Below are 22,242 nucleotides of genomic sequence, written 5' to 3'. Positions count from 1 at the left end.
GTGCATTGATAGTTGGGACTAGGGAGTTATGACAACCGTCCAGATGAGGATTTTTACTGGTTATAGTGGCGGTGATTTGGCCTCGGAAAATTGCTGCTAACTGCATTGCCGCGCTCGTGTTGGTAGACACGTAATTAATTTTATTCAAAATAACGGAAATGCAAAATTACCATTTTAATGGTAACACAATTTAATTTTATTTAGTTTGACTGATTCGTATCATAAATATCTAATAAAGACAAGTTTTGTAAAAGATTTTTAAATTTTTATTTCTTTATATTTTTATACATTTTAAATTATTTAATTTTATATTAGAAAATTAAAATAATTGAAATGATTTTGAAATAATATATAAAAATAATTATTAATTTAATTTTTTTTTTAAATATGCTACAAAAATCATTTTTATATTTAAATATTATAAATAAATAAAAAGTTGAAAAAAATAGAAAGAAACAAAATAGAAAATGGTAAAAAAAAATTCTTTCCGGTTTTGCAAAAAGGGTGTTGAAAAGAATTATATTTCCATTAACTTTTTCTTCAGACTTCCTATTTATTTATTTCCTTTGGACCTGAACTTTCAACTATAATATTAAGAGAGAATTATCTTTTGGGGTAGATGGACCCCCAAATTAACAAAAGATCTATATAACTCTTCAAATTAAGTTGAAGGTTATGAAATAGTAACGGACAAATATACCCTTTAAGAACACATATAAAATATTTTATAAAATTAAGTTAAATAATTTTTTTTCAATAATTTTTTTTTAAAATACTAAATTAAATAAAAGTAGTTTTCAAAAATATTAAATTAAATAATTTTTTTTCAAAAATATTAAATTAAATTAAAGTATTTAAGAAAATATTAAATTAAATATTTTTTTAAATATTAAATTAAATAAATTTATTTTTTAAAAATATTAAATTAAATAAAAATATTTTAAAAAATATTAAATTACATAAGAGTATTTTTTTTTTTAAATATTAAATTAAATAAAAGTATTTTTCAAAAATATTAATTTTTTTTCTCAAAATCAATAAAGGGCATTGTTGGAAATATTGAAGGATGATATCCTTTAACTCAATTTCCATACTTTCATTGGGTCTTGGGCTCAATTTGAAGAGTTGTATGGACCTTTTGTTAATTTGGGGCTCATCTACCCCCAAAACATAATTCTCCCTAATATTGACTAGTAATTTTCGGGAAACAAGAGAGTGACGTTATAATGGCGGATTTTTTATAATTCACAAAGGAACTGGGTCGGTTCTGGAAATTCATATAAATTGAGACCCCATTCCCAAATATTTCCTGTTACATACAGTACAGTCTCCTTAGCTCCCGATCTGGAGGCGAAACGCAGAGTCCGAGTGAAAAACTGTGTGTCTTGTTCCGTCGTCTCTCTCCGATCTATTCATCGAATTTGGATTTTTGTGATTGTTTTCTCCTATAATTTCTGAAAAATTCTGGAGGTTTTTGTTTCAAAACAACCGATGCCCTTGGCTCTGGGGGTAAAAGACATTCAATGGCGTCTCAACTTCAAGGGTTCCTCTCGCGCTTCAGCAGAACCAGGTACCACACGCCCTACTTACCTTCTTCTGTTTCGTTGTTTCAATTTTCAACTCTGCAAGTTACGTCAAACCCTTTGATGGACGAACCAACGGACAATCAGATCAAAAGGCCATCAAATTTTAACGAACGCGATGTCCTTTATCAACTCTCTGGTCTGTTACCAATCTGCTGTAACACTTCAATTTCCAAACCATTCACAGAGAATTCACCCAAGGAACAATTAAAAACTAGGGCAGTTGATGGGTTTTTATCGCCCGGAGAGAAACTACGAGGGGTTTTTATTCAGAGACTCAGGGGTAAAGCTGCAATTGAGCTTGCCCTAACTAATGTAGGAATCGATTTAACTATTGATATTGTTTCAGAAGTAATTAATAGAGGGAATTTAGGGGGTGAAGCAATGGTTATCTTTTTTAATTGGGCGGTTAAACAGCCCACAATACCTAAAGATGTAGATACTTACAATGTAATTATTAAAGCCCTGGGGAGAAGAAAGTTCATTGAATTTGTAGTGAAGGTGTTGAAGGATATGCATATTCAAGGAATAAGCCCTAATTATGAAACACTATCTATTGTGATGGATAGCTTTATTAAGGCTCGCCAGGTCTCCAAAGCAATTGAAATGTTCAGAAATTTAGAAGAGTTCGGAGGGAAATGTGATACGGAATCTTTGAATGTGCTTTTACAATGTCTATGTCAGCGATCCCATGTGGGTGCTGCAAATTTGTTCTTTAATGCAATGAAGGGTGGGATACCATTTAACTGTATGACATACAATATTATTATTGGTGGGTGGTCAAAATATGGAAAAATTGGTGAAATGGAGAGGTGTTTGAAAGCAATGGTAGCAGACGGGTTTAGTCCCAATTGTTTGACTTTCAGTCACCTTATTGAAGGTTTGGGAAGAGCTGGTAGGATTGATGACGCAGTTGAGGTTTTTCATCATATGGAAGAGACAGGCTGTGTGCCCAATGCTTGTGTTTACAATGCATTGATTTCTAATTTTATTTCTACCAGAGATTTTGATGAATGTTTGAAATATTATAATTTTATGGTGAGTAGCAACTGTGACCCAAATATGGATACTTATACCAAATTGATCGTCGCTTTTCTTAAAGCCCGAAAAGTGGCAGATGCACTTGAAATGCTTGATGAGATGGTAGGTCGAGGAATGATTCCAACTACAGGTGCTATAACCTCTTTTATTGAACCTTTGTGTCAATATGGTCCACCCCATGCTGCTATGATGATTTATAAGAAGGCAAGAAAAGTTGGATGTAGAATATCTCTCAGTGCTTATAAGCTATTGCTCATGCGACTTTCCAGATTTGGCAAATGTGGAATGTTGTTGAATTTGTGGGATGAGATGCAAGAAAGTGGTTATTCTTCTGATACAGAAGTTTATGAGTATGTCATTAATGGGCTCTGCAACATAGGACAGCTTGACACTGCCGTACTTGTCATGGAGGAGTCTTTGCATAAGGGTTTTTGCCCAAGTAGGCTTATTCGTAGCAAACTGAATAACAAACTACTGGCTTCAAATAAAGTAGAGATGGCTTACAAGCTTTTTTTGAAGATCAAAATTGCTCGTCAGAATGACAATGCACGAAGATTTTGGCGTGGTAATGGGTGGCATTTTTGAACTTTCATTTTTATCGACCGATGAGTGCAATTATTTCATGTGCCCAACGGCTTCACCTTTCCAAAGAAGATTCTCAAAGTATAGACATCTTCCTCTCTCTGCTACTGATGCTTTTATCAAATAAATATATTCACTGGACACTATAGCATTGGCCACTTATGTATTATGAATATGACTACATGAGCCATTTGTCTATTCATCAACATCTTTTTTCCAGAGTTTCAATGTATAGACTACGCAGTTTCTCCTTTTTGTTTGTTCATTTATATTTTTAGTGCATGAGATGGCTGTGGTAGTAAAATCATTAGTTTCAAATCTAATTGCCCTTTTCTGATCCATGGGGTGCAGGGGTTCTCAGATTGGGCAAATATGAGGTCCATGCAGATGTAGACAGTGGGTTGTCTGCTTTAGTTTCACAATGACCAAGATTCAGATTGTGAACATGAGATATACATATATACATGATGGCTCTGTAGGGCCTCATAAGAAAATCGACTCTCACCATATTGTCATTCAAAAGGGCAAGGCTTGGATTTTCATTGTGCACCTCTTTCTCTCTCTGTTTTCAGCAACTGCCTTCTATCACATCCTGGTGAGAGTAGTTGGTTTTCTTACCCTGCCACATTCCTCCCAACTTGCTATAGTTTGTCCATGTTCTTGCACTATAGTGAATGATCAAGTAAAATTGAGTCTGTGACTACAAATTTGGTTTAGTTTATCAATTTTGTTTTGTCACAGAGGAATATATTTTTTATTCATCATGCCTGAAATCTGAGGAATTCATAGTTTATTGTTGTTGTTTTCTTTTTAAATTTTTTTTTTTTAAATATGTTATAGTCTTTGTAGATCTATAACTGAAGGACCTTACTGGCGCAGGAAAATTTCTTTACTGCTCTACTTTGCAGCATAATTTTGAGTGCATTCCTTGTCAAATCACTATATCAGAAGCTCATTGTGAAAGGTGAGAAGCTGGGGAAGCAATCCTTTTTGTGCTTTAAAGCAATTGATTTCATGCTGTGTGGAGCTTAGATTGAGAATCTGGAAGCAGTAATGCTAGATGAGCTTAGATTAAACCTATGTAGGGGATAATACGTTACTATTTCTAATATATGTTCATGGATATGTTAAAATTCCTTTTCATGATGAACCTATAGTGTATGTGGTTGGCGCTCTCTCTCTTTTTCCTCAAAGTCACTGTTGCATGGTTCCTTTAACATCGTTATTCTGTGTTTATTGAAATGCAGAGTCGGTTGTGATTTTTCCCGCATTTGGTGTGCAACTTGAAACTCACTATGAGAGGTACTTCTTGCATCACACCTTAAAATTTTAGTTAGTATAATGGTTTGGATGTTATTTTTACAAGCAGGATGGGTCAAGAATGAGTATTCAGTATAGATAGTGAAGGAAAATGGATTCATTGCATTTACTATTGGTATATGGAAAGCGATTGCAACCATATGATTTATATATTCTTCTGTTCAGTCTTTTTTTTTTCCTCTGGATTTTAGTTTGATATTTTTTCTTCACTCTAGTGGCAGGGTTTTTCGCAGATTTATTCCGATCGACAAGATTTTGAAACCTGTTCTGAATGAGCATGTGACCCCATTTACTTGTTACTGGAGCCTGGCTCTAGTGGTTCGTGGGAAAGAGGAATTGATTTTAGCTTTTAAGGTAAAAAATCTGATACATGTCATCATCAACTCTCTACCTTTTTCCCCGCAAAGTTTTATGAGAGTGTGAAAACCAAAGTAGGAAATGTTCTGCAGAACAAATCAGGGTTTTGGGAAAGAGTCCATAAAAATACCTCCAAAAAAAATGGTCACAGAGATCCCGCCGGCCTTATTTAGAGTGTGTTGAGCAATAATTTTACTCAAAAGTATTTTTAATGAAAATGTTTTCTCTTAAAGTAATTTTAGATAAAGTGTTTCTTCATAAAACACTATAAGTGATTTTTCAAAATTTTAAAAGTATTTTTTTAAATTTGTTAAATATTTAATTTTTTTTCAAAAACATCTTTTACGTCAAAAGCACTTCCTAAAATCATTATCAAATAAACTTTGAGTGATTTTAAAAAAATATGGTAACTATGGTGTCATTTGGATACGGTTCTTGTTTTCTATTTTTAAGAAAATTGTAACTTTTATATAAAATGTATGAATACTTTTAAGACTACGCTCTAAAGATAATGATTTTGAAAAATTGTTTAAAAATTTGAGATATTAAAAATTTTTACTTCCTCGAATTCTAAAAGGTAAGCCTATACTTGTTGCTTAAGAATTATTATATTTTATGTAAAAATTACTGTTATTTTCTATTCTTAAGAATGAGAATGAATATCTACACACTTGAATAAGTGGTAATAGTTACTGTTTTGGTGGATACTGGAGATGTTGAAAATATTACATAAAAAATGGACTTTAGGCTAACGAATGTTTCATTTTGGACAATTTCTCAGAGATCACAATAACATCTTATTGGGATAACAAAACCTGTTCTGCTGCAGGAGGTAAAGCTGCCGGTGAAAATGTTGATTCCCATCTGGAAGGCACTGTGTGTTGCCACTTGTACTGAAGAAACCATGGATACAGATTAGTAGCATTTCACCTTTGGTTCTTGGCTGACTGACTCTCGAAGAACTGAACTTTGGCTTTACTCCCATGAATCCAGTGCTAGTTTTTCGGCTTTGCAGGCACCATAGTTCAGTGTTGAGCATAGTTTAGACAGGGACCCTCATTCCTCCCCCCACTCCCTCTTTCTTTTTTCTTTTTCTTTATTTTTTTTTTTCATGGTTTTAGATCGTTTTTCTTAGCTATTTTTCAATATTGTTGGATGATGATTTATCCCATTTGGGAATAACTCTCATCAATGCCATTTTAGGTTATAGGGTTTCTGCTAGTGTCGTTTTTATCCAAAACATTTTTATTGAGCATCGGTTGTAGTGTTTTTAAATAAGTAAAAAAAAAAAAAAATCATAGAACTGCCGTTGAACTGATAATGAAAATTTTCTGTGGTGATTAGAAATTGCCAAAATGTGGCATGGATTGAGGATAAAGAGTTCAATGCAGTTGGACATGAGTAATCGAACCTACCGACCTACCTACATAGATGTGACCTGCATCGGTAATAGAAAAACTGAAATAACGAAACATTTTTAAATTAGAAAATGTTTTGGTTTTCAAATGAATCCTTACGTTATTTTATTTTTCGATGATGATACGATAAAACATTTTTTTTAACGAAATAATATCTTCTTCTTTTTTTTGTTTTCCACTTTGTCTTTACTGATGAAAGTTCAAGAACCAAAAAGGGCTCCTTCCTGTCATTCTGCATCAAACCAACAGAGACATCTTTGAACAGTGAAAAAACATTAAAATAAACACATTTAAAATAACCTTTGAAATCATTAGAAATTATTAAAGAAAAATATTTATTTCTACTTTCTGTAATATATGATCACATATTTTAATTTTTTAATTAAAGAAAAAAAGGTTTATTTTTACTTTCTGAAATAAAAATAAAACTAAAACACAGCCAAACATTTTTTAAGTTTATAAAATTAAAAATATTATTTAAAAATATTTACATTTAGCATAATCTTAAAAAGAAAATTAAAATTATCATTTTTCATATTTTGAAAAATCTAAATTCTTCTTGTCTAATACAACTACTCAAGATGAGCGTTTCTAAATAAAAATTTGTCTAATACAACTACTCAAGATGAGCGGTTTCTAAATAAAAATAGATCACAAAAAATAATTTAGAAATAAATATATTTTTCTTGAGTCTAAAACCCATTTATATTTGGCATCATTTACTTGATTTATTTTTTAAATAAGAATTTTTGTTTTTTTTTCAAATTTAAAAACATATTCAACAAAATTAATTGGAAATTATTATTTAGGAATTCTCTATAAAACGGCAATTGTTTAAGAATAATATTTTTAATTATTAGTAGTTAATTTTTGTAAAATATTTAGAAATACGTAGAATAGAATCAATAGATCGAAATGTGCTCCGTTCCTTCGAGAATAAGTAAAAAGAAAAAAAAACACTATTTTCTTTTTTTATAATTTAAACCAAAGCTTTTTCAATATTTGATAGACGTAATACCCGTAATAGATATCTATCATCTATCAAATAATAAAGAGACGTTGGAAGTATTTCAGTCGCAGTTTTGATAATTCTCCAAAGAACCGGGGCGATTGCGTAAATTCGTATAAATGGAAACCCAATTCCCAACTCTTTGCTGTTACATACAATACAGTCTCCGTTTCTCTCGATCTGGAGACAAAATCCAACATTCGATGCATATGCAAGAGAAATAACGCACTGTTCTATGCTCCACAATCCCCTGAAACTCTCTATTATTGTGTTGTTTCTCCTCGATCCGCGCATCGGATTTGGAATCTTGTGATCTCTGATTCTCTCATATTTGATTTTTTCTTTTCGAGCGTGATCTGAGTTTTGATTGATTTTGCGGATTGATCTAAGAATTTATTGAGCGGCAACGGATATGGAGCTGTTTGATGCGTATTTTAGAAGAGCGGATTTGGATGGGGATGGGAGGATCAGTGGAGCTGAAGCCGTTGCGTTCTTTCAAGGATCCAATTTGGCCAAACATGTTCTGGCTCAGGTTCATCCCTTTTCTCGTTGTTATGTGATTTATTTAATGGAATTTGGCGGTTTTTTTTAACATATAATATCATGTATTGATGAAAACTGGAGTCTGAATCAGGTCAAACATGTGTTTCTGAAACACATTTTGGAGTAAATCTGTATGAAATTTGACCAGAGAGGTTTCAATTGATTTGCGGTTCTGTACTTTCTTGTATTAGGTTTTGAAAACTGTATTCTGGTTCCGTGAAGTTGTAACGGGGATGAGAAAAAGAAAATTTAGAGAAACAGCCACGGTCTATGTTCCCCTTAGACAAGGATGCCATAAGCCCATAAGCCCTGGGAAACTGATAGAAAGAGAAAGCATAATTGTCTTAAAAAGGGTCTTAACTTGTGGATCTTTCCTCAATAGTGTTGCACATTTAACTGATTTAATTGGCGGTGATTTGATTCATGCTTTTGTTGAAATCCAAGAATTATATGAAAATGTGAGTGTCTGTATCCATACCAGCCATGGCGAAGACCTTGGTTCTTAAATATACTCTATTTAAGTGTTCATTCATTTTATAGAGGGAAAAAAAGAAAAAATTCCTTCTGCTAGATCCTCAGATGTAAAGTTAACATGTGACGTTAATTATGTTCTTAGGAAATTATTTTTGACAAGCTGATCCTTTTTCTATTCAGTTAGTGTAACAATGAGCAGGCATTTCACAATTTGTCCTTTGTGTACAATTGCTACTATACCATTGCTTGAATGGCATTTATGATGTAGTTATTAGTAGAGAAGGAGGTTATGATTGAGTGTTGCTCCCTTAAACACTCTGTTGGTATTGATTTTCATGAAACTGAAAACTCTTTTGAGTATGGGCTTGATATCCGAGACTTTGTCAGGTGTGGATGCATGCTGATCCGGCGGGCACTGGTTTCCTTGGTCGGGCAGAATTTTATAATGCTCTTAAACTTGTAACTGTGGCACAGAGTAAGCGAGAATTAACACCAGATATTGTGAAGGCGGCATTATATGGTCCAGCTGCAGCTAAAATTCCTGCACCACAAATAAATCTTGCTGCAATACCTTCACCTCAACCAAATCAGATGACTACTACACCAGCCCCACAAATGGGTGCAGTTGCACCAACAGCATCTCAAAATCTTGGCTTCCGAGGACAAACACTTCCAAATCCTAGCACAAACCAACAATATTTTCCTTCTCAGCAAAATCAGTTTATGAGACCGCCTCAACCCATGCCTGCTGGAAGCGCTTCACGTCCACCACAGAATCTTGCAGGGCCAGAACTTAACAGGGGAGGTAATATGGTTGGTCCTGGGGTGCCAAACTCAAACATTTCAAGTGATTGGCTCAGTGGAAGAACTGCTGGAGCTCCAACTGGGCCACTGTCACAGGTCCCTAATAGAGGGATAACTCCATCAATGCCCCCACCTACAACAAAACCACTAGATCTGGCTTCAACTCCTAAAGCACCAGTTGTTTCTGGGAATGGGTTTGCTTCTGACCCAGTTTTTGGTGGTAATGTGTTCTCTGCAACCCCAACTCAACAAAAAAGAGATTCTTCTGGGTTGACTTATTCTGTTAGTAGCTCACCTGCCTCATCAGTTGCTTTAAGTCCAGCACCTACTGGGTCCCCGTCCCTCTCCAAGCCTAGTTCACTGGACTCATTGCAGAGTGCTTTCACCATGGGACCTGCAGGTGGTCAGATTCAGCGTGCCCAGTCAGCAGGGAACCTAAACCAGCCTGCTCCTCCCCAGAGTACTTCTCCTCTTTCATCATCTGGGGTTTCAGTGGGAGTTGGAAATTCTGCTTCAAACCAGTCCCAGCTTCCATGGCCAAGGATGACACCATCCGATGTTCAGAAATACACAAAAGTGTTCATTGAAGTAGACTCGGACCGAGATGGCAAAATCACTGGCGAGCAAGCACGGAACCTATTTTTGAGTTGGAGGCTGCCAAGAGGTAAAAGTTCTTCCATTTTTAGACTAATTTTTTGGCATTTTTCCTTTTTACATATTTCTGATTTGGTTGATTTAAAAGCTGTGGTCTTTGACTCTTTGGTGTTTCTTCTCTACTCTATAGTCATGGTTGGCAAAGTTGAACCACATACATGTTGCTCCTAGTGTTTCCAAATTGACATTTTTGTCATCGTTGCTTTAATGATTTGAAAATGAAAAAGAGAAGGCAATGTTAAAAAGGGAAAGATAATAGAGAAATGCCATTTCCAACATTACAGTGGATAATGAACCTCACTATATGATAACAAGGGACCCACTCCGCTTAGGCAAGACTATCAACATCAATATATGGAATGACTCAGCCTTATGATTTTTTATGAGCTGCAATCTCCCCATTTGGAATTACCTTGCTCATTAAATTGCATTTCATAAAATGTTTTTCTAGATTTAATTCCAGAAGCTTTGTCTCCAAACTTCCTTAATCATATGAGACATTGCATGGACCTCAGTTTCACTTTCACCCAAGTCTATATAACCTCAATATCTGGAATAACAACACTTGATGGATGCTGTTTTATCTCAATTAAGGGGGTTCAATAAGCAATTTTACACTTCCTCTGATCTAACTCTTCTGCATAATATTCAAGCAACTAGATTGTGTACTTTTGATGCTCCTTCTTTTAGGCACTATTAATATATCCTCTCCTTTGCCTATAAAAAAAAACATAAAAATAAAAATAAAATAAAATAAATTTCAATCAAGCAGATATATGACTCGATTGCAACCTGGGGAACAAATCCTAGATGTGATGTTATGGGCAACCTCAGGAACTATATAACCTCAACGTCTGGAATAAAAATACTTTCATTGATGTTATTTTATCACAATTAAGGGGGTTCAATCAGCTATTTTATGCTTTTTCTAATCTTCCTCTTCTGCATAGCATTTTAGCAAGTAGATCTAAGGCTTGATAGCAACCTGGGGAACAGGTCCTAGATATGATGTCATGGGCCAAATGATAACTTATTGACAAATTCTTCTAAAGATGAAGTTGGGCCCCTTGTGATTTGACACTTCCTCTAATCTACTTCTTCTGCATTGCATTCAAGCAAACAAACTAAGGCTTGATGGCAACCTTGGAACAAATTCTATATATAATGTTATGGACCGACCACATAATAACCGATTGATGGATTCTTCTCAAGATGAAGTCTGGCCCCTTTCATAGGATTTCTTTTGCTTTTCTAAATCTTCTAGGTGGAACTCATGATACATCCATTGACCACCCAAATCTACATGCTTTGTGCACCACTTTGAGAATAGATTTGTTACTGCAATTTAATGCTGTGGTCCACGGTAAATACTGCCTACAAAACGTGTGTTTATGAAGTGGAATCCAACACTGGTTGCATCATTTTTTTAAGCAGGTAATGACCAAATTGTATTCACGTGTAGAGCAATTAATTCAATTTTAGACTGAGGTTCCACCAAATTGTATTATTAACTTGTGATATTGCTAGATGTATCCAACTTTGCAATTTATTTTTCCTTACTTCTGTTTGCATGTTAAGAAAGGTTTCTTCTTCTATTTTTTTAAATAACATTCTGTTTCAATGACTAGGGATTTGCTTTGTTTTCAATTATATTATGTTTGCTAACATCTTATCAACCATTTTCAGAGGTTTTGAAGCAGGTGTGGGACTTATCTGATCAAGATAGTGATAGCATGCTTTCTCTGCGGGAATTCTGCACTGCACTCTATCTTATGGAGCGATATAGGGAAGGTCGGCCTCTTCCAGCAGTGCTTCCAAGCAATATTTTGTTTGATGAGACATTGTTCCCTATGATGGGCCAACAAGCTTCTTTTGGAAATGCGGCTCGGCCACCTACTCCTGGTATTGGTTGAATTGGCTTTGTAAAACTCTGATCCTCTTGTTCCCCTTCCTCCTGTCATGCCAAGATGTTTTGGATCAGTTATTGTTCTTTGTTTATGATTAGGTTTGTCTCATCAACATGGGATTCCTGGTGTCCGACAAATGACAACTGCACCTGGTTTGGGGCCACCTATTCAGGTTGCACTTCAGGGTGATGGAGCAATGCAACCTAATCAGCAAAAAATAAGTGGACTGGTTTCAGAGGATGTCTTTGGGAACCAACTCAGTAATGGAGGGAAAAATGGACTCAACTTGACACATCAAGATGTAACAGATTCAGAGAAAAAGGTATTGCATTTCTCTTTTTAATTCATCCACCACAAATTCACTTGAAAAAGGTGGCCTGCAAGAATGTTCATGTCCAGAATTAATCAATTCTCTTAAACAGCCAGTTGTTTCCTCTGTTTTTTTTTTCATTTTTCATTTCCTTTTCTGTATATAATCTACATGCACATGGACCTTGTCCATGTCGTTTCCTTCCCATCTTGCACTATATCTTTTGTTCATCTGCCAAAAAAAGAAGAAGAAGAAGAAGAAGAAGAAGAATTACTGATTGATTCTTTTTCTTTTTCTTTATTTATTTATTTTATTTTTTTTCTGTTTTTCTGTTGTTGTTAGTAGGGGTGGGGTTCGTTTAAATGTTGCATTCAATAATTCTGTCAAGCATTTCTTGAGATTCCTGATCTTCCTTCAGCTTGTCCTGGGGCTATTGAACCTTTTCTCAAATGCCTTATTTGCTGCTATTCTAAGGTTTTGGTCAAGATAAATATTTGCAATTAGGAGCCTGTGATCTCTGAATACTTCAGAATAGCTGTAAATGAAAGATCAATTAGAAGTAATTGCCTTTCTTTTTCCTGTTCTCCTACTCCTTAATTCTTCTTTGGTTTTGAGTGAGTTACTCCTAAATGGTTTTGAATAGCAGCATATTATGCACTTCAGAGGGTTTTGACTATCTAGGTTTGCCTTCTGTAGTGTAAGCATATGAGATACTCTTCACTGAAGAATTTACATATAAAACAAAATGAGATATTAACCTGAATGTCTTTTTCTAATTCCTGATAGGTTGAAGCAACAGAAAATGTGATTCTGGATTCTAAAGAGAAAATTGAGTTGTACCGCACAAAAATGCAGGAACTTGTGAGTTGCTTTCCTTTGTTCCGTTACTTTTTTCTTAATTCTTTTAACATGTACGCCACCTTTCTTGTTTTATATATACTGTAAAAGTTCCTGCAGTTCTTTTTATTTTTGACTCTTGGCTCTCAGGTTCTATATAAAAGCAGATGTGATAATCGACTTAATGAAATCACAGAAAGGGCATCTTCAGATAAGCGGGAGGTACTTATTAATATGAAAACTGTGTTTGTTCTCATTTATTGAGCTCAAAGCTCATGGAATCTATGATAACAATTTATGATTCCAGGCTGAGTTTGTGACTAAGAAATATGAAGAGAAGTATAAGCAAGTTGCAGAGATAGCATCTAAACTAGCAATGGAAGATGCCAGATTTCGTGATCTTCAGGTAAAACTGCTTTCCTGCATGAAGCGACGGCCTTCTGATGATTCAGCTGCATATGCTCCTTAATTCCCAAATTAATTTGTCACCAGTATTGTTGCCCTTACTTTTGAAATTTTCTTTACTCAGCCCAACAACCCAAGCTATACTGTCCCAACAACACAGAATTGTAAACATATGAGATTTGCTACAGGAGAGCACCTCTTTCCCATATTGCTCAATCTTGGGCCAGACCCTCTGTTATATTGGCCTGTCATGTATTCCTCACCTAAACCAATGACCTATTGCCTTTACATTGTTCCTAGAGGTTCTTCTTTTTCATTTTGAACAATATTAAAACATTACATCACCAAAGATGCCAACTCTGACCTCTGTAAGCTTGGGCCTGAACTGCTGCCTTCATGCATTTGAGAATTTTAGGATGCACTCTGGAATTTGGATACCAATTGATCTTACTTATTATAAAGAAATTTGGATACCAACTGATCTTGGCTCATGGTGACATTTTGTTTATTGGTTGCCCAGCATTTGGTACCATGAGGGCTTTCTAGCCTGACCTTATGGAATTAGCTCTTTGAAAATCTTGTGAAATGATTTAGAGTTCTACTTTATTTATTTCCAGGGAAGGAAGAACGAGTTGCATCAAGCAATTATCAAAATGGAACAGGGTGGCAGTGCTGATGGTATTCTTCAGGTTGATAGTAATCTAATTAATTAATCATTGAGAATTTTGTGTAAACATATCTTTAACTTCAATTACTGGTGGCTTCTATAGGTTCGAGCTGATCGCATACAGTCAGATCTTGAAGAGCTAATCAAGGCTTTGACAGATCGTTGCAAGAAACATGGATTAGATGTTAAGTCAACTGCAATAATTGAGCTTCCCATTGGTACCCTCAGCCCCATGTTTACCCTCTATCTTATTCTTTCCTACGGATTCCTGTTCATTTGTTGACAAGGCTGTTTAATTCTATAACTTACTACTATTTGGTGTTTCACTTTTGCAAGGAACCTAATTGGAACCCCTTACATTCACTAGTATCAGAAATTTTACAATTGTATGAACTATTATGTTTTGTGACTCATATCCTTTTGTTTACAATTGTCTATCGATCTGAAGTTCATGAAACCTATTATGATACCCTTGTTCCTTTTTCTATTTTCTTTTTCTTTCTTTTTTCTCCTTGAAGTTAACGCTTTCCCACATCTTCCATTATGATAGCTAGGAGAACAAAAGTTCACTTATTATAATAACTTACTAAAATATCTTGGGGAGGATAATTACGGTTACTTGCTTTTATTATAATTTGAGGAATATGGATAATTCTAGTTATTGTGGCTTTCATCAATATTTTGGGAAAGACAACTCTAATTATATTTCTGTATAATTAAAACTGTCTTGTTTCATTTCCACAGAATTAATCCAAAAAAAAAAAACAATCATACTGGCCTTCATGCTGTTATGGCAAACTTCAATCTATTTATGCAAACAGCAATTTGCATGGATATATCCTCCTACCTTTCTTGCAGGGTAGGGAAGTGCTGCTCTTGCATAGTTGCATTTAACCTAAGTTCTTGATGTAGTGGTTCAAGCATGCTGAATCTATCAGAACACTGATATAAATATAGATTTCATTGTAGGGAAGAGTTGTGTTTATCATATTGTTATCTCCTCATTAGAGCCTTTGGGACACCTTTTCTAGTAGCTCTAATGTCAAACAGAAGTAGGTGCTGTAGATATGTAACTTAATTGATAACAACTTTAATTTTGCTTTCTAATTAGAGCTCCATATTTCCAGCCTCACTTGTCTAGGTTTGAATAGGCTTACAATTAACTTACTGTTCAGCATGGCAATATTTTATAAGAATCATACGTTTTTTTTTTCTGTTCTTTTTTTTCTCATATAATTCAGAAATTTTGATATGAATGTTACTTTTCATCCATCACCTTTTAATATGCGATGATTTTTTTTAAGGTTGGGAACCTGGATTTCAAGAGGGAGCTGCTATTTGGGATGAAGATTGGGATAAGTTTGAAGATGAAGGTATGCTCCCCATGGTTCCTGAACTGGAATGCTATTTATATTCTTTCTTGTTTCTGTTTCTTGACTTGAATAATGCATGCTTTAATTCCTGAATATACTATTTTTACACATCAAAATTTGGTAGATGGATCTGTTAATCGCTTATTTGAGATTTGTCCTGACCATTGTTTTCTCTTTCAGGACTTTCGTTTGCCAAAGATTGCGCTATTGATGTGCAAAATGGAGTAGGCTCTCCTAAATCAAAATCCACATCTATTCAGAAAGATAATGCTTCGAGTTTCGGTGAACATGGCATTGAGAATGAATCTGCATATACCCACAGTGAAGATGACTTGGCTAGAAGCCCACCTGGCAGTCCAGGTGGCAGGACTTCACTAGAAAGTCCATCTCAAGAACTTTCAAACAACCATTTCAGAAAGAGCAGTGAAGCAGACACTGAAATCCATAGGTATGGGGCATGTCGTTGTCTGTTTTTTTCTTTGTTGATTACTTGTTCTTCAATCGTGATGGCACTGAATCTCACTCTTTCTGGGAACAGAAGCTTTGATGAACCAAACTGGGAACCATCCTTTGACCACAATGACGACACAGACTCCATTTGGGGCTTTAACCCCAGTACAACCAAGGTGAGCCAAAATTTCCAGGTGCACATTTCCTTTACTTTTCACCTGGATATATGTTACACAGAACCTTCAGATGTGCAGAGTGTAAATGTAGGACAGGACATGACAAGTGTGTGGGCATAGGGCAAGTCTCAAAACATGCTTGCTGTCAAAACATATACCTGAGCTTATCCTATAAGTCGAGGAGATGAAAAATTTCCTGGTTCCTTAAAATGAGTAATGGACTGTAACATGGTACTTTAACATTCAAGGTTTGCCCAATGGTGACTCTATATACATTCCTACACCCAGACATGCTTACCCAAATTCACCCAGTGATGGATAAAGGATTCCAGGTATCCAAAATATTTACCTATATGCTTATCTGCATGTTTGAGATGGGGGTAGAAGAGCAGTCATACTGTAAATGTCAGAGGGGTATCCGGCCCAATGTAGTATAAATCCACTTGCTGTAACCATTTTGAGATTTAACCTAGCTGTATAAGCCTAACCATGTGATACAGAGTCAAGAGTTTTCTTAATGGTCGATGTGATGTGGCATAATCTACCAATATGATAATAATAACATTTATCCTAATGTTTATATGATGCAACTACTTTGGAGTGCTTTACCCTATGTTTGGTGCTTGCAAATTTTGAGGGAAAATGAAAGGGAAAGAAAATAGGGAGGAAAATATGACAAAAGAAATCGTGAAGGAAATGAACAATGGATTTGAAGTTAATAGAAATTTTTTACATTCCTATTCAAACTCATTTCACTTATTTTTTATTTTTTATATAAAGATTAAATAGTTTGAGAATGTATAAGTTCATAATTAATTTTAATTATATTTTATTTTGCTTCATCTTTTCCATGATAAAAACCAAACATGAGAAAATCATTTTTCTTAAAGTTCTTTTGGTACTTTCTCTAGAACCAAATGTAGCATTAATGTGCTTGGTATTATTCTATGCTTTGTATGAGGATGCTGTCAGGTCAGCTGCTTAACCATAATAACATTTATACTCAATTTTGGTTATAGCTTTACTGATCTTCTCCTCCTAACTTGTGTCATCCTACAGGACTTTGATTCTGATAAGCACAGGGAAAATGATATCTTTGGATCCGGCAACTTGGGAATAAATCCAATAAGAACCGAATCCCCACATGATGACCCATTCCAGAGAAAGAGTCCATTCAGCTTTGAGGATTCTGTTCCTAGTACTCCACTCTCCAAGTTTGGCAACTCCCCGCGGTACAGCGAGTGGGCAGGAGAGCACCACTTTGATATGAGCTCAAGGTTTGACTCCTTCAGCATGCACGATGGTGGATTTTCTCCCCCACGGGAAACTCTCACGAGATTTGACTCCATAAGCAGCAGCAGAGACTTTGGCCATGGTCAGGCAAGGTTCGATTCCTTAAACAGCGGCAGAGACTTTGGCCCTGGTCACGCAAGGTTCGACTCCATAAGCAGCAGCAGAGGCTTCGACCATGGTCAGACCTACTCTTTTGATGACTCAGATCCGTTCGGTTCAACTGGTCCATTTAAGGTCTCATCGGACAGTCAAACTCCAAGGAAAGGTTCTGATAATTGGGGTTTCTAGTTGGCTGCTCAACCCTACTCTTCTGCCATTTGCTCTTTCCTCCTCTTCCTCCCAACTTTAAGGTTTGTTCCTGTTATGGCCATTTTTCGTGTTATATAGCCCGGAACATAATCTAGCAGTTGTAAAGTTGTTTGGTATTATTGTCTTGCTGTGGTCACCAATTTTTTTTTCAAAAAAAAAAAAAAAAAAAGAATTCTGGGCGTGTTGGGATGAAAACTATCTTAATTTTCTGATTCCAAATTACTTAAGAAAAAAAAATCTTGTGTTTTTATCTACATTGTGTATAGTGGAATAGCTTATTGAGTGTAGTATTTCGGAATCTTAGTCTGCCGTCCTTGTAATGATTTGCAACTTGTAGCAATATTTAGAAAATCCTAATATTTGGCTTTGATTTCTCATGTGTGCTAGAGGCTGCCATATTTTTTGAGCTTTACCACCTTGTATTTTTTTATTCATTTTTAAATAAAAATATTCTAGCGAGGCATGGGAAAATGGAAGTTGAAAAGTAAAGGCTTTAGAATGATGTTCGAATAAAATAAACCGGAGGAGAAGAAAATATGTCCTAACATATTGGGAGATAGGACCAATTTGGCCTTCTACATCACCCAAAATCAATTGTGAGTTTGAAAAATAAGATTTTAATTGTATAATAAATTAGATTTTTAATTATTCTGAATATGTATATTGAATAAAGTAGAGATATAAAAAATCTAAATACTTTTGTTGATTTCAATATGAAAGTTAACATTTAATTCAATAAATAGTTTAATTACTAATATTCAATTATTAATATTTTATTTAAAAAAATGCTATTTTTCTATTTTAACTGAATTTAACTAATCATATTTTATAATACCTTTTTCCTTTCATATTTTATAATATAACAAAATAAGACGATATCATGAAGTATAATAAGAGGAAAAAAATTATTAAGGAAAATTGTTTTAAAATATGATACGCAATTTACATTAAAGGACTTGATCATGGAAAAAACACTTTTTAAAGGTTTTTTCTTTTTCATGCATCTCCGCTAGAAAGCGAATCAGATTCTCATACAAGCACATTTTATTTTATTTTATTTCATCAAATAAGGTAATTATAAAAAAATTATTGTAAAAATGATTCCAATGCCCTAAAATAAAATCCCAAACGGGCTTTAACCATGTAGCATTTAATAGACAAGCTACTCCCAACCAATTTTATAACAAACGTTAGAAAAAAATAAGCACCAAGAATGGCTGTAGAACTATTCATTTTTTTTTTCCCTAATAAATTAATTGATTCACAAGAAAATAAAAAACTACACCATGCAAATCTCCCCTAGTTCAATTCAGTATCCCGTCTTTCTTTCTACTCTTCTCTTCCGTTTTGAGCTCCAAAGCACATTTACCGCTTACCAAAGTGAGGCCCCAGGCTGATACCAAAGTACCAAACCAAGGATTGGATGTTAAAAATGTTGTGGCCATTCAAGGAATCTGGGTTATACCTGAAAAAAACTACTTTTCATTGCTCCCCCGTGCTTATGCTTTCTATATCTTTCTGAACTTGATCAAAAGCAGATAGCATTGATGATCGCATGTTTGCTATTTCTACTATCGTCTCTAGGGCTGCATGAAGATTGAACTTTCAGAAGAGGTCATACGCTCATTTCCATGGGTGGATGTGTGTGCTTTGGCAGGACAAATATAAAATTCTATCTGTTAAGAGTTGAAACCAACCAACCCCATATCCTATGAAAAGCAGCATAGAGAACAAACGACTACCAGTATAGGCTTCAGGCAACATTACTTTGTATGCAGGAGAGGACGAGAGTTGAAGTGAAGTAATTTACCTGTCTCGAATGAAAACTGGGCAGCACGAAGCTTTGGAGAAACCAATGTTCCAAACACTGAAAGTGATTTGTGTCGCTGTTTCTGAACCTGAAACAGGAGCAGCAAGTTTCATTGAATGTGTCCATCTATGGTCAAATTTCACAGATTGCAGAACTGTAGTGTGTGTGTGTCCAAGATGCACAACATGCATCTTACACCATGGAATCAAAACAAAAAGATAACTGTAACAAAAGATGCTGATGCTAATAGGGTGTCCAAAAAAGCAAAAACGCTAAAAGAGTAATGTTCTTCTAACACAATAAATTTGAGCTTCTACTCGGTAGGAAAAACTTACTGGGCTGTCAAGTGAAAGTGGGGATCCATTACTGGTAGGGCTTTTACAGGTTGGGCTTTTCTCCTGAATTTCTTGTGGTTCTTCATAGAGATAAAAGAGACAATGTGAGGAACCAGGTATCACCCACCATGAACATCTTTTATCAGAAACAGCATAGAAATGAAGTCAAACATTTCCTTACTTTAGTATGAAAATATGATAGTCAGGACCCAAAAAAGAAAAGGTTTCTAAAATGTGAATTTATACACCATGCAATTGGTTGTAGGTCTTTCAATTTGTCTTATGTCTACTTGATGAGTAGATTAGACTTCATCAACAATAATCTATAAGCATGCCAAATGAGAACATAAATATACCATCGAACTGGGAGGTTCCGCGATATCTTAGCTGCGAGCTAACAGATTTCTTCTGCAGCTCATCCCCATCAAATTTTGCTTCCCCAGAGCAGCACTTTCCATTATCGGAGGATGCCCATTTGCATAATGTAAAATGAGGTTGATTCATCTTGGAGTCGACTATACAAGATCATGGATAATAAAATTTCTATGATGAGAAACACTTTCAGGAAACTAATCAGTATCTTTTATAAACAAAGTAAATGGAAACAAATTGACATACACAACACAACATTTTGTGAGGGATCCAAGATAGAAATCTCCTTCACAAAGAAGGGAAACAAAGGCTCACAAACTTAATATGTCAACAGAGATTATATCAACTTTCTAATATTCAAATATTCTGCTTTTAAAATTTGTAGTTTTTTCTTCTATAATTTCTGTCTTCATTACACATTTTGTTCGTTTAGCATCAAAACTTAGTGTCACCCCAAAACCCTTATTTGATAAAACAATAGCATAAAGACATATCATTCGATTATGGGAAACCAGTCAAGAATGTTCAACCCCTTCCCCGACAATAGTCTATCGAGTGAACCCGGACCCTGAACAATGGGCTTTCATTCCTATGCAGGTGTGCCAGCCAGTAGAGCTGTGACGGAACACGAAGAGCACCTTTTCTTCCATCCATTATAATCAACCATAAACTACTTCAATGGTTCAATAGAAACCTCCACAGACACTTCCAATTACTTTGCCACAAACACCCATCTAGCTAATCTGTCTAACTATATTATCATCACTTTGCAATCCTCACACTTACAGGCCGTTGAAAACTCAAAGCCCCACTCATCAGACAATCAATTATTACAAAAGAAATCAATAATATATTTAATCTGCACACACCCTTGAAAACTCAAAGCCCCACTCATCATACAGTCAATCATTTCAAAAGAAATCAACAACATATTTACCATCATCTTCAGTCACGCGCAATGATGTAGCAGCAGAGTGAAGTTTGAGGTCAAACAAAGAACTGCTGATGCGTGAAGCACCCATTGAATGTCGAGCACTGGCCAATTCCAACCATCCCTGTAGACATGGAACTTCATAAAAACCATATACACATCCACAATGGTACCTATCTTCGCAATAAGAAAAAGTAACCCATATGCATATCCACAACATTCCATCTCATAAAAAAATGGAAAAAAAATATAAATAAATAAAATGAAAACTATAGAGGATTTCAGAGGTTAACTGCCATTATAGCTGCCATCTAAAACTCATTGAGGTTAAAGCCGACCATAAAAATCAAGATTATCAATCCAAATAGGTTTTGTACAATTCGTACTTGCCAACATAGACAAGAAGAATCACCTTTTACCATTCAATCTTTGTGAAAAATAAAAAATAAATAAAAACATCAACAAAGTATTCTGAATTGTACTAAATTCTCAAATTCGAACGATCTGAATCAAATAAGTAGGGATTCAACATCAAATCGAGGATTTATCAGTCGATAAGAAATGGAGAAGAAGGTGGGATCTAGTTGCGACCACACTTCTACCTGACGAAGCGTGGAAGACAGAGAATCGATTAGGGTTAAGTATGCATCCATTGAATCGAGAAACGTCACAACATTTTCTTCTTCGTCCAATTGTTCTTCTTCGAGCTGATTCTCGCAGGTTCGTGCTTTGTCTTGATCTTCCATTGATACCAGCGTTGATCAAACCCGCAGCACCTGCTCTAGGGCGAGGTTATGGAGCCTCCACTGTGCTATGAAACGCAGCGTTTTGGAACTTGAAACGCTGCGTTTTAATCGAGAAGGGAAAATTATAATAAAAATATTTAAAAAATTTTATTTTTATTTTTTAAATGTAAAATAAAATTTATATTTATGGTCTTTCATTTAATAATATTTTTATAAAAATAAAATATTACATAATAACAAAGATATGTAACATGGAAGTTAAAAAACAAGCAATTTTAGGTTGATAAAATACTTATTACTTAAAAAATAACTTAACATGGAAGTTTTTTTTTTTTTTCTTATGCAAACTCAATTTTGGATACAAATAAATTATAATTTTTTTTAACAAATATGTCTGAATGAAAATACTAAAACACCCTTTTCAAGTTCAATACATTCCCATCAACTTTTTTTTTTCCCTTTCTTTTATTTCATTTTCTCTAAGACCCAACAAAATTTTTTAAGAAAGCTTTTGAACAATAGATAAACAAGTAATT

The 22,242-nt window shown here is 34.8% G+C and overlaps 3 protein-coding genes across 7 annotated transcripts; 2 read left to right on the top strand and 1 right to left on the bottom strand.

Annotated features, from left to right (window-relative positions):
* The first annotated feature begins 1,278 nt into the window (after positions 1–1,278).
* LOC100258111 (uncharacterized) lies at positions 1,279–6,239 on the top strand. 5 transcript variants are annotated; one of them, XM_010665687.3, is made up of 6 exons: positions 1,279–1,570; positions 3,558–3,801; positions 4,086–4,170; positions 4,454–4,508; positions 4,748–4,880; positions 5,713–6,239. In XM_010665687.3, exons 2-6 carry the CDS (start codon positions 3,628–3,630, stop codon positions 5,800–5,802), a joined length of 537 nt encoding a protein of 178 aa, XP_010663989.1. In that variant the 5' UTR covers positions 1,279–1,570; positions 3,558–3,627; the 3' UTR covers positions 5,803–6,239. The 5 variants fall into 5 exon arrangements, 4 of the variants coding, with proteins under 4 accessions (XP_010663989.1, XP_019082276.1, XP_002272969.1 ...); XM_019226731.2 differs by having other exon boundaries at positions 1,308–1,570; positions 4,742–4,880; positions 5,665–6,239; XM_002272933.4 differs by having other exon boundaries at positions 1,310–1,570; positions 4,742–4,880.
* Positions 6,240–7,364: 1,125 nt separating this feature from the next.
* On the top strand, positions 7,365–17,882 carry LOC100240982 (uncharacterized). Its single transcript, XM_010665688.3, has 13 exons — positions 7,365–7,842; positions 8,715–9,795; positions 11,472–11,687; positions 11,791–12,014; positions 12,789–12,863; positions 12,990–13,061; positions 13,147–13,245; positions 13,862–13,933; positions 14,015–14,129; positions 15,216–15,284; positions 15,465–15,732; positions 15,823–15,910; positions 16,970–17,882. Exons 1-13 carry the CDS (start codon positions 7,723–7,725, stop codon positions 17,489–17,491), a joined length of 3,021 nt encoding a protein of 1,006 aa, XP_010663990.1. The 5' UTR covers positions 7,365–7,722; the 3' UTR covers positions 17,492–17,882.
* A 742-nt stretch (positions 17,883–18,624) lies between these two features.
* LOC100263247 (uncharacterized) lies at positions 18,625–21,782 on the bottom strand. The gene is made up of 6 exons (XM_002273023.5): positions 21,563–21,782; positions 20,967–21,084; positions 20,014–20,172; positions 19,658–19,737; positions 19,323–19,410; positions 18,625–19,098 (listed from the first exon to the last, which is right to left on the bottom strand). Exons 1-6 carry the CDS (start codon positions 21,704–21,706, stop codon positions 18,995–18,997), a joined length of 693 nt encoding a protein of 230 aa, XP_002273059.1. The 5' UTR covers positions 21,707–21,782; the 3' UTR covers positions 18,625–18,994.
* Between the last annotated feature and the right edge of the window lie 460 nt (positions 21,783–22,242).

The sequence above is a fragment of the Vitis vinifera genome, chromosome 18 (assembly GCF_030704535.1).
Source record: "Vitis vinifera cultivar Pinot Noir 40024 chromosome 18, ASM3070453v1".
Classification (NCBI taxonomy): Eukaryota; Viridiplantae; Streptophyta; class Magnoliopsida; order Vitales; family Vitaceae; genus Vitis; species Vitis vinifera.
This window is presented reverse-complemented; position numbering and strand designations above follow the sequence as displayed.

What these genes read in the sequence shown, in the direction of transcription:
- LOC100258111 (XM_002272933.4), top strand. Translation starts at nt 3,628, where the DNA reads ATGACCAAGATTCAGATTGTGAACATGAGATATACATATATACATGAT. An exon ending in CTGCCTTCTATCACATCCTG is followed by an intron (nt 3,802 to 4,085) that starts GTGAGAGTAGTT and finishes TTACTGGCGCAG; the next exon opens with GAAAATTTCTTTACTGCTCT. An exon ending in TCAGAAGCTCATTGTGAAAG is followed by an intron (nt 4,171 to 4,453) that starts GTGAGAAGCTGG and finishes ATTGAAATGCAG; the next exon opens with AGTCGGTTGTGATTTTTCCC.
- LOC100240982 (XM_010665688.3), top strand. Translation starts at nt 7,723, where the DNA reads ATGGAGCTGTTTGATGCGTATTTTAGAAGAGCGGATTTGGATGGGGAT. An exon ending in CCAGATTTCGTGATCTTCAG is followed by an intron (nt 13,246 to 13,861) that starts GTAAAACTGCTT and finishes ATTTATTTCCAG; the next exon opens with GGAAGGAAGAACGAGTTGCA. An exon ending in TTAACCCCAGTACAACCAAG is followed by an intron (nt 15,911 to 16,969) that starts GTGAGCCAAAAT and finishes GTCATCCTACAG; the next exon opens with GACTTTGATTCTGATAAGCA.
- LOC100263247 (XM_002273023.5), bottom strand. Translation starts at nt 21,706, where the DNA reads ATGGAAGATCAAGACAAAGCACGAACCTGCGAGAATCAGCTCGAAGAA. An exon ending in TGTCTTCCACGCTTCGTCAG is followed by an intron (nt 21,085 to 21,562) that starts GTAGAAGTGTGG and finishes CCATGTCTACAG; the next exon opens with GGATGGTTGGAATTGGCCAG. An exon ending in CGGAACCTCCCAGTTCGATG is followed by an intron (nt 19,738 to 20,013) that starts GTATATTTATGT and finishes ATCTCTATGAAG; the next exon opens with AACCACAAGAAATTCAGGAG.